This window comes from Pangasianodon hypophthalmus, chromosome 3, assembly GCF_027358585.1.
Source record: "Pangasianodon hypophthalmus isolate fPanHyp1 chromosome 3, fPanHyp1.pri, whole genome shotgun sequence".
Classification (NCBI taxonomy): Eukaryota; Metazoa; Chordata; class Actinopteri; order Siluriformes; family Pangasiidae; genus Pangasianodon; species Pangasianodon hypophthalmus.
Window position 1 is genome coordinate 1,318,192 of NC_069712.1, and position 11,809 is coordinate 1,330,000.

General features: G+C 40.3%; 1 protein-coding gene across 5 annotated transcripts in view; it reads left to right on the top strand.

Moving 5' to 3' along the window:
- The first annotated feature begins 1,874 nt into the window (after positions 1-1,874).
- arhgef38 (Rho guanine nucleotide exchange factor (GEF) 38) overlaps positions 1,875-11,809 on the top strand; it is a 19,585-nt gene continuing 9,650 nt past the window's right edge. For 3 of the 5 annotated variants that reach the window (XR_008301467.1, XR_008301468.1, XM_034303152.2), the window contains exons 1-2: positions 1,875-2,326; positions 11,706-11,809. The exon at positions 11,706-11,809 is cut by the window's right edge and continues 72 nt beyond it. Coding sequence is in view for 3 of the 5 variants with exons in the window: in XM_034303152.2 (XP_034159043.2) it covers positions 2,107-2,326; positions 11,706-11,809 (324 nt within the window). In the remaining 2 variants the exon portion in view is untranslated. Of the gene's footprint in view, positions 2,327-4,980; positions 4,996-11,241; positions 11,603-11,705 lie in introns of those variants that run through there. The other 2 variants (XM_053232766.1, XM_053232765.1) reach the window with 2 other exon arrangements.

Consider the following 11,809-nt stretch of genomic DNA (forward strand, 5'->3'; position numbering starts at 1 on the left):
TTAGGATCATGGATCTGGGTTTAGTGAGTGTTAGGATCATGGATCTGGGTTTAGTGATGGTGTGTTATGTTTCATTCAGTTTGGACATTCTGTTTGATGTGGTGAAATCTGTCCGGATATTTGATGGCTCTCATATTTTTATCAATTTTTAGGATTGTATAAATCATTAAGTGTGGCTCAGGCGTAATTCAGATGCACAGTGACCTACCCTGTGTAAATTGCGCGTGTGTGTGTGGACAGCATGTGCACTGTGTGTGTTTACTTAGCTAGATCACATGCATCGCCATGGTGTTTGTTTCTACTGACTCACAGCTTCTGTTATTAGTCTTAATTAGTCTTGTGCTCATACAAATCCTCCTTTTTTCTCACGGCAGGACATCGCTCTTCATTGGTATAACTTCAGTACAGTGTGTTCTGATTGACTGAGAGCAACAGACACAATGACACATAACGTATAACACACAGAGCAGTCGATATCATAAAATGACAAGGCGTAGCATAGAATTACAAAAGGCATTGTATCGCAAATCTTAAATGTATAGACAGACGAGTGACAAAGTAAAGGAAACCCCTTTACCCAATATAAAGCATGTTCCCCAGAACAGATTCTACACATCTGTGGAAATGTACTGGAGCGAGAGAGAAACTTTCTTATAAAAGCTCTTCCCTCAGTTGTAGTGGTTTAGAGCATGTACGAGATACTTCATATTCCTCCAGGAGACACAAGTATACGCTAACGGACAGAATAAAGATCTTTATTACCTCAAGCTCACTTTGAAGAACAGGCATTCCATGTTGTGTTCATTTACACAGCCATGACCATTAATGCACACAAACTCCTTTAGTACATGATTTCTCGAGGAGTAACGATGCTGCTATTATTGTACCAAGAGCTTGTTTGTGTTTATGCGAGTCCGTTTTTCTGCACAAGCTGACTTCTGGATCCGATTGACGACGTAAACAGAACATTGCCATTTTCTTTAATCGCAGATCTATCGCAGATCTATCGTGGATCTATCGCAGATCTATCGTGGATCTATCGTGGATCTATCGTGGATCTATCGTGGATCTATCGAGAGGATCTGTGGCGTATAATGTGACACGAAGAACACACACACTATCCCACAATCTGTTACAGAAGTTTACAGAAGTTTACAGAAGTTTACAGCGTGATGAGTAATAATCTCAAAACACGGACTCGGTTTTAATAAAACTTTTCTTGATAAAACCACAAAGTGAATTTTATTCCTCTAACTGTCATTCTACACACTAATTAAGAAAAGGTTAAACAATCAGCAGGTAATTGAGGTGTGAAATGTGATCTGACACACACCAGATGATCAGATCTGAGAATAACACCAGGACTGAAGAACAGCAACGAAGTCTGTGTGTAAGAATAAAGTTTAATTAAATACAGCATATCTATCTGTCTATCCCCATGTCTCAGTGTTTTTTTCTTTTGCTTGTTTTCTTTCTTTCTTTCTAGTAAGCAGGTGGAGGTGGATCAGGATTTTTTTTCTTTCCATTTCCATCCGTTTTTATTTCATGGTGTTTCCATGACAATATTTCCTATCAATGTAAGATTGTAATATTGTTCCCCCACCCCGTCTCTCTCTCTCTCTCTCTCTCTCTCTCTCTCTCGCTCTCTCTCTCTCTCTCTCACACTCTCTCGTTCTCTCTTGCTCTATCCCCCTTTCTGTCACTGTCTTTCCATTTCTTCTTTTCTACATTTGTCCTTCTCTTTCTTCTTCTCTTTTTCATTCTCTCTGATAGTGAGAGAGTAAGAGAGAAAGAGAGAAAAAGAGACAGAAAGGAATCACACCACCTTCCTCCCTCTCTCTCTCTCTCTCTCTCTCTCTCTCTCTCTGTCTCTATGCAGTAAGCAGATGTAGAGTGGGCGGGGTTTTGTGGTTTTTCCTGAGCCAGGTAAGTGGGAGGGGCTAGCGGTGTGCAAACTCAGAGAGTCAGTGTACACAGTAGCAACAGGAGTGCTGCACCTGTTCCTCTTCTCTGTGTGTGTCTCTCTCTCTCTCTCTCTCTCTCTCTCTCTGTTTCTCTCTGTGTCTCACTCCCCCTTTCATTCGGGGGAGGGGGGTCAACCAAGGAATGGATCCCAAGGAATGTGATGGGAATGACAGAGAGAATGAAAAAGAGGAGAAGAAAGAGAAGGACAGGAGGATTAAGAGAAGGCCCTTTCTCAGGTACCTGGAGAGGAGGAGGACGGACACCATCGTGGACGATGACTCGGGGAAAGGGGACGTCAACATCAACACACTGGTGCGCAGGAGCCAGTCCGATAAGACCGAGTACAGCGCCAAACTTAAAGGTAAGCCTTTCCCTGCCTGCTCACCTTGTTGCCTTGGTAACCGCTCACCTTTGACCTCTGCTTATTCAGTTCCCTTTTTTCAGACCAAGTACAAGTTTCCTCTAATAATCTCCAAAGGGCTTCAGTACCATTTATCAGAAAACTATCCATGCTAAAGAGTGAGGACATGTTTTCCCATGCCTCATACAGATAAAATAATGTAACACTGATGTCTGCGTTATTGTTTTTATACAGAAAAAAACATAAAAGTGTAAAATTCCAGGAGAGCATTGAGTGTAAAGCGAGCTGTGTGAGTTTGTGCTGATGCTAAGCACCTGCTGCGTTGTTACGGAGAGCTTTTCCCACAGGACAGAAGTCACATATGCAAAGCAGGACACAGCCACAGAGCAAAGTCCCCGTAAACAAGAGAGAGAGAGACGGAGAGAGAGACAGAGAGAGACGGAGAGAGAGAGAGAGAGAGAGACAGAGAGAGAGAGACAGAAAGAGAGAGAATGACAGACAGAGAGAAGGAGAGACAGAGAGACAGAGAGAAGGAGAGAAAGAGACATAGCAAGAGAGTACTGTTATTATTCCTATTACATTAGTTAATATACTCCATTACACCACAGCGCTGTTGAGTTCTGGATTCTGATTGGTCAGAAGGTGTTGATTAGTTGACAGTAGTGCAGGTTTATATTAATGCACTTGTTCTGATACGTTATCGTTTCTATAGCAACAGCTCATTCACAGGGACAGATTAGAAAATGTGTGTAATTGTTGATCTGGTGAATTTTTTCGTAAGGAGAAATGTGTTTATGTAACACTGATGGAAGGAGTCTCCAGTGTCAGCGCTTTGTAACAGTCAGAGGTAAAGCTGTAACTTTAAGTTTTCCGACATCTTCAGGACAGAGGAGTTTACGCTTCTTTGCGGTTTCTCACTAACATGATGGAACAAGCTGCATTTTTTTTTGTCTTATGAGGGAACGAGTGTTATAGCTGCTATAACGTAAGTGACAACAGGAAGTAACTTGTTTCTGTAACTATAAACAGATAAAAAGTATGATGTGTTCTTTAATAAGTAAATTTTTTTAGTTTAGTTGTGTAATTTGCTGTGGTATAAGAGGAGTAAAACACCTGGGGGCGTGCTGTTATTCGCAGGATTGACGTCACAGCAGCACACACAGTGTTTATTAATCACAGAAGCGATGTTTTGTGATACGGTCACGGTAAGGTGATTAAATAGAGATACAGACACAGTGAACAGGGAAGTTTTCTTTTCTCTCTTTAATGAGTGTGCACTCTGTTTGCATATTTGAAAGACGTCCAGTTTTATCGGCTCCTCTGTAACGCTAAAGTCAGCCTAATGTTAATATTAACCACGTTAGCTCATTAGCCTAAATTACTGTTAAACACATTCTCACAGTGTGAATGATGTGGAGTGTGGAGTGTTACAGAGACACCAGCTGACATCAGCACTACAGCAAAACCGGCCCTGCTGCTTTCTGTGTGTGAGTGTGTGTGTGTGTGTGAGTGTGTGAGTGTGTGAGTGTGCATTTTAATTGTCTACTGTCTCTCACTGTCAAAGAAAAGCCAAAGAAATCTGATGATTCCCCTGTGTGTGTGTGTGTGTGTGTGTGTGTGTGTGTGGAATGTAATCAGTCTTGAACTGCAGGTTTTTTTAGTTTACTGTAGAAACAATGAGCCATTAGTAAAAGACAGACATAAACTATGTGAAATACGTTTTAAAAAATGTTATCAATGCTCTTGCACACACACACACACACACACACACACACACACACACACACACACACACATACACACAGGACAAGGTCACACAGTGTCATGTAGTAAAGTGCTGTCAGTATATATATATATCTATATCAGTGTGTAATGGTTTCCATCACGTAAAACAAACACCTTAATGTTCACTGGTTTAATGGTTTCCATCAGATTCCTAAAGGTTTCCTTCAGGGATTTTCTGCTGACTATTAAATACCACCAGAACCGAACCGTACCATCCGTAGCAATGTCTACATGAAGACCATCATCATAAAGTCAGATAAACCATCAGGAACCATTACAGACCATCAGAAACCCATTAGGACCCATTAGGACCCAGTAGAAATCTCTACTGCTTTTATTGTGTTTAAAAAGATAATTATCATCTCAGAGATAAACTGTACATCACCTACAGAACCCACAGGGTTCTCAAAGGTTCCTTTGTAAAGGTTATATAGATTATATATATAAACTTTAATTAGTTTTATGGTATCAGGCTACATCATGCTACGTGAGTCGTGGTTAATAAAAAAATGAGCTGTTTTCCTGGTTAACAGTATGATAGCTAATATTTGGCTGGAGAACACAAACGCTAGTTATTACTAAAACATGATTGTGGATTCCACTGAAGCTCGAAAACCCGTAACAGGAAGTTGTTCACGCGATATGCTCGATTTATAAGTAATGAGAACGTTCCTGCTAAGTGACTGGAAAATATGGAAATAGCTAGCTAAATTTATTGGGAAATGGATAAGCCATTCGTAAGCAGTGACTAAGGCTTAGCGTGTGGATCACAGCCAGTCCATTTATATGGAATTGAACACGATGATGTCACCTGAATGAGGAAGCACCAGTTCCTGAACAGAGTTCCTTACAGAACCAGTCAGACTCGCTGCGCTCAGTCAGCTGTGAGTACAGGAAAACCACCATTCTATTACCCCTAACCTTCCTACGCTTTTTCTTCCTCTCAGGTTATATCAGGATATTGAAAATAATCAGGATTTTGAAAAAAAATATGTAACATTTCAAGACATGCAGTAATAAATTCTGAAGAAAATAAAGTCACAATTTTTCTTTCAAGTAAAGAAGTGATTACGTAAACAATAACTCACTGTGTGTGGTGCTGTTATAGGAAATTAATCAACGAAGCAGAGTTACTGTTACACCTCGAGGTTTTACTGTAACAGCAAGTGTTTTATTCCTCTTATACCACAGCAATCTACTTTTTATCCCTTTATAGCTACATTTAATGTCGGTGAAATGAATTAGTTCCTGTTGTCAGCTATAAACACTCGTTCCCTCACCAGCCTCTCCTTATTCTCTCTCTCAAAGTTTATAATAATAAAAAAACATAGCTTGTTACATCACGTTAGCGAGAAACCGCAAAGAAGCGTAAACGTTTATAGTTCCAGAAACATGTTAGTTCCTGTTGTCACTTACGTTATAGCAGCTACCTTTATTCTCTCTTCAAGTTAATAAGACAAAAAAATGCAGTTTGTTACCGAGAAACCGCAAAGCAGCGTAAACTCCTCTGTCCTGAAGATGTCGCGAAACTTAAAGCTACAGCTTTACCTCTGACTGTTACAAAGCGCTGACACTGGAGACTCCTTCCATCTCAGTCTCATAAACGTCTCCTTACAGATCAGCGATCACACAGCGCTGTAGTGTGAAGAATAAAGTTCCAGGAGAAAGCAGCCACAGCTGAGCTGCTGGGGTAGAGTCTTCTCGGGAGGACACACTGGCTGAAGTAACGATAACTTTAAGGATACGCATGAAAAACTACGCTATCGTTAGCTATTCAACTGAAACAGATGAGCGCGTTAGACAGAGTTTCAGGAAAAACAGCGAGGAGCGAGAACATGAGAGAGGAGGAATCAGCGGCACGTTTCTCACGGTTCAGCTTTAATCGAGATCCATCTCAGTCCCGAGTTTAGAGCAAAAAGATTCAGTGGCTTTAAAATAAACCGTACTTATAAAAGTAGTAAAAATTACCCCATTAGAATACGCAATTAAACTCAGCTCGGTTTGAACAGTTCAATTCAATTCATTTTTTATTACACTTTTCATAACGGACATCTTGAACACCAGCTGATCATCAACTGATGACTCTTGAACGATTACAAAAGCAATAAACATCTGAGGTTTAGGAGCCCAAACATAAATAACTGACTATTCTTTTCTTATTAACGACAATATATTTCTACTCTTAAAAATGTTTAAGAAAAATACAAGTGAAATAATAATAAAAAATAATCTCTGAAAGCTCCTGAGTCGATGGTGGGACATGCACTAATCCAAAAATAAAAAAGCTTTCTGTTTTAAAAAATCGAAGAAGAAGAATAAATGTGTTAGCGGCTGCTGGATGATCCCACGGATCAGTAGATTTAAACTTTATAACATTCATGAAGTGATAATTATAGCTAGTGTCTTTAAAAAAAAAACAAAGCGCCACAAGTAATTTTTTACAAAGTACTCAGAGATCAAGTTCGGAGTTAAGAATGCTCTCATGCGTTCCTTTAAAGCAAATTATTTTGCAACTGAATCTGCACTCGTTTTTATTTCTCTCGTCAGTATTTTGCTGCGAATTAAATTCATTAACGATAAGAACTGACGCACTGATGTTTCCAGCTGCTAACAGCTGTAAGCGGACTGTTTGTATAGTAATGGATTGGTGATGTCAGCTTTTAGAGCAGCTAGAGTATAGGAGCGCTTGAAGTGTGTAAAGCTGAGCGCACACACACACACACACACACAAACACACACACTCACACACTGTGTGTGTTAACCCGACAAAAGCTGAGTGTGTAATGTGTTAAAGTCTTAGCAAAGAAAAGAACAGAAGAGAACAACAGCGTTTACCACATCAACACACAGCGTCCAGCTTTCATCATCACAGACCCTCGCAGAGCCAGTTTCTATATTATATCTGTGTGTGTGTGTGTGTGTGTGTGTGTGTGTGTGTGTGTGTGTGAGTGTGTGTGTGTTTACTCTTCTCTTACAACTAAAGTGAGTGTGTAAAAAATGCCATAGTGGGTTTTTTTTGTTGTTTTGTCAAATCAAAGTGATTGTTGATCGTGAGAACGGCCCGAGTGTCTTTAGAGTGTGTTTTTTAAACACACATTAAACACATAATAATAATCAAACCAAATAATAATAAATAAATAATAATCAAATAATCACAATGATGTCATCGTTGTGTCTCAGACATACTACATTTGGCTAAAAAAAAAAAAAAAACAGTCAGTAACTACACAAATGGTAAAGAAGTTAAACTGTATAGAACTGATTTGATGTAACAGACGGATGTAGCAGAGCGACGCAGCAGTGACGCAGAGCCTCGTCCTGTCGTTGTCGTGGTTACACGGAGACTTCCTGTCGGAAATTTACACAAATATCGACTCATAAATGCTTTACGCTTTTAGAGCACAAGTTTAAAGTGTTAGCGTGCGACACTCATTCATCGTTACATCAGATTTAACGATCAGCGATCGGCGCGGAACGAGCTTCCGAAAAGAACGTGATGTGAACTGATAGAGAGAGAGAGAGAGAGAGAGAGAGTTAGACGGTGTTCATTGTCACGTGATGTCACGTGATGTCACATGATGTCGTGTGAGGTCATGTGACGTCATGTGATTTACGATATCGTCGTGCTGCGATGCTTTTAGGAAACTCCGCCCTGATCTCTTTGGATGTTTTATATGAATTAGAAAGTGAGCGTGAGGATGACGTGATTCGATTCAGATCCGTTTGCAGTTAATAAAGTCGTAAGAAAAATAAAGTGAACGCTATTTCGACATCTAAACTAGAGTCATGAGAATTAGCGGGACGCTTCGATGTTGTTGGTGCGGAGGGCGTGGCGTCGGTCGCTTCAGAACGCCCCGCAGCGGGACAGGTGAAGCGTCGACTCGTATGTCGTGCTCTGTAGATCAAACGTTTATGATACGTTTATAAGTTAGTTCTGTTCTCACTTACGTTATAACCAGTCGTTCCCTCACCATCCCTCCGCAAAGCGTGAATATTTATAGTTACAGAAACAAACATTAATAAATAAATATGTAACATTTCAAGACAAACAATAATAAATTCTGAAGAAAATAAAGTCACAATTTTTCTTTCAAGTAAAGAAGCAACGAAGCGGAGTTACTGTTACACCTCGAGGTTTTACTGTAACAGCACGTGTTTTATTCCTCTTATACCACACCAATCTACTTTTTATCCCTTTATAGCTACATTTAATGTCGGTGAAACAAGTGAGTTCCTGTTGTCACTTACGTTATAGCAGCTATAAACACTCGCTCCCTCACCAGCCTCTCTTTATTCTCTCTCTTGAAGTTAATAAGTTTAAAAAACGCAGAAACTGCGAAACCGCAAAGCAGCGTAAACTCCTCTGTCCTGAAGACGTCAGAAAACTTAAAGTTACAGCTTCACTTCTGACTGTTACAAAGCACTGACACTGGAGACTCCTTCCATACATGTTAAATAAATTACAGACAACTTCACCATTCCCTATGAATGAGCTGTTACTATGGAAACGATATCGTATTAGTGTGAGTGCATTAATATAAACCTGTGATTTGCAGCTGCATTAACATTGTCAAAAATTAACCAACATCTTCTGACCAATCAGAATCCAGAGCTCCACAGCAGCGTAGTTTAGGCTTCTGCTACAACTGAGACGTCGGTGGAATGAAATTTCAGCACTTTTTCATTCAGTTGTTCAGGTGTAGGTCACGCGAGCAGCTACCGGCCGCGCAAGACGTTTATCTGAAAGCGCTTTGTCCTCTCTGTCTCTTTATCCTCCGTAACGTGATCTGATCTCCGCTCGCTCTTTGTAAAGGACGTGTATCGCTTTCATGGGAACAGCAGGAGGACGAGTTAATAAACTTCTGAGAGCTCTCTCTGTGTGTGTGTGTGTGTGTGTGTGTGTGTGTGTGTGGTTTGGGTGTTTGAGCTCTTTGTCTCCACAGCACAAAAGATCTTAAACAGAACATCAGCAGATATACAGTATAACGCTCATATATAATGTTCATGTTTTATCCCGTTTACTGTAACGCTAGTCTGCGCTTTAGCCCGTTTACTGTAACGCTAGTCTGCGCTTTAGCCCGTTTACTGTAACGCTAGTCTGCGCTTTAGCCCGTTTACTGTAACGCTAGTCTGCGCTTTAGCCCGTTTACTGTAACGCTAGTCTGCGCTTTATCCCGTTTACTGTAGCGCTAGTCTGCGCTTTAGCCCGTTTACTGTAACGCTAGTCTGCGCTTTAGCCCGTTTACTGTAGCGCTAGTCTGCGCTTTAGCCCGTTTACTGTAGCGCTAGTCTGCGCTTTATCCCGTTTACTGTAACGCTAGTCTGCGCTTTATCCCGTTTACTGTAGCGCTAGTCTGCGCTTTAGCCCGTTTACTGTAGCGCTAGTCTGCGCTTTATCCCGTTTACTGTAGCGCTAGTCTGCGCTTTAGCCCGTTTACTGTAACGCTAGTCTGCGCTTTAGCCCGTTTACTCATTAGCCTACTAAAACACACCTTGTGGAAAAATGTTTCTGCTAATAGTGTAAAAGCGGAACGTGTGTGTGTGTGTGTGTGTGTGTGAGTTTGTGTGTGTGCGTGTGTGTGTGTGTGTGAGTTTGTGTGTGTGTGTGTGTGTGTGTTGGTCAGGTGTTTCCCCAAGCAGGAACAGGTATGGAGAAGCATTACATCATAGTAAAGTGTAACCTGATACCTTCCACACTGTGTGTGTGTGTGTGTGTGTGTATGTGTGTGTGTGTGTGTGTGTGTGTTGTATATGAGGAAGCACAGCGCTGTCACACTTCCTAACACACACTCCTCCCTCACCAACATGCAAAGTGTGTGTCAGAAACACACACCGTCACCTCCGCACCACAAAGCTAAAGTTTAACAAACCAGGTAGGATTCGGGGAAATAAACACAAAGTGCCACGTGGAGTGTAACGCAACAGGAAGTGACAGGAAGTGACAGGAAGTGGAAGAAAATCTGGCATGTAGATAAACAGTACAGCTTAAAAGTAAATGTTTGTGGTCAGAAAGCATCACACACTTAAATCAAATACTATCTATTAAACTCTCAAAATCATCTCTAAAGTTCATGACTAGTAATAAAACCTATAAACATATTTTATATACATAAATATATATAAATACAGTTCTGTGCAAAAGTCTTAGTCACATGTAAAGAAATGCTGTAGAGCAAAGACGCCTTCAAAAATAATGAAATTAAATGTTTCTACATTAAAATAAATCCTATAAAGAGCAGTAAACAGTAATAAATGACACAAAGTCAGTATTTAATGTGACGATCCTTCACTTTAAATAAATAAAGCAGTATCTGAGGTGCAGTGTGTGCAGTTTTATAAGGAAATGAGCTGGAAGTGTTACTGAGCATCTTGCAGAAGCAGCCACAGTTCTTCTGGAGACTTTGACTGTCGACTCGCTTCTTATTTCTGCAGCGAAACCCAGCAGCCTTCATTATGTTTTTATCTGAAAAGTGTCTCTTATGGAATCTGCTGCTTTCTTTACTGACATACAAACATTTTTCTGTAACATTTCATTTTGTGCTGGAAAACTAATGTTTGGAATCTAAAATGTTTTTGTACTGAATCAATAATGTAGAAGTCAGAAAATAAACATCTATAACAAAGTTTACTATAAAAAAAACATAGACTTTTGCACAGTACTGTATGTGTATAAAGGAAAAGCTCTTTATAATGGATACGTTTAGCTAGCTAACTTTGTTCAGCTAACAAATGAGCATCTTATGATGTTCTGCTCTTTATAGTATTTATTTAATGTAGAAACATTTAATTTCATTATTTTTGAAGGCGTCTTTACAGCGTTTCTTTGCACGTGCCTAAGACTTTTACACAATGTTTGTTTGTTAAAGCAATAATAAATTAGGCGTGTTAGCTAACTAGCAAGCTAATCCTGTTAATACTTAGCGCACTGATGTGATGGTTAGCTACTGAGCTGCTGAGATAAAAAGCGCGCTGAAAGGACGGAGGTCCTCAGATCAATTATCTCTTCTAATTACCTGTAACCACAATCATCTTCTGTTGGGTTGGAAAGGTGTCCAGTTCCAGGAACATTTTTCAGGTTCTCAGGAACTTGGGTTTCCACCAGAATAACCAGGGCCAATTTCTGTAACTGCTGGGGGCGGAGCTTGTTCTGATTGGGCAGCTGTGAGCTTTGTAACATCACTAACCTTCTTACGTGACATTTTTTGAAACCATCAAAGCGTGTTTGAGATCAGCGGTGGCGTAGCACGAGCAGCAAAGCAGAACATTTCTGTGACACGTTTGTTCTTACATCAGAAATGTGGAAATGTTTCAGTGATTCCTGGAGAAAGTGAGAAACTGCGCTCATGAAACAATGATTCAAAACAAATCCATGTTCACGTTGTTGCTGGGTTTTTTTTTTGCCATTTAAATTTGTATGATGTCGAGGAACTGTGGAGGAACTGTGGAGGAACTGTGGAGGAACTGTGGAGTCAATCTGTAGCCTCTCAGAAGGTTCCAAAACCTTGATGGAAGCACAACATGAATAGAATAAAAAAGAAATAAACCCAAAGATGGAGAGATGGTTCTAACATCACCACTCGTTTCGTTGCTGTAGGAAAACTTGCAACCCATGAACTCCCATCTCCCTTACTGGAGCCTGAGGAGATCCATCACAGGAAGATGGTGAAAAGGTCAAAGGTCATAGAGGAGCTGGTGAGG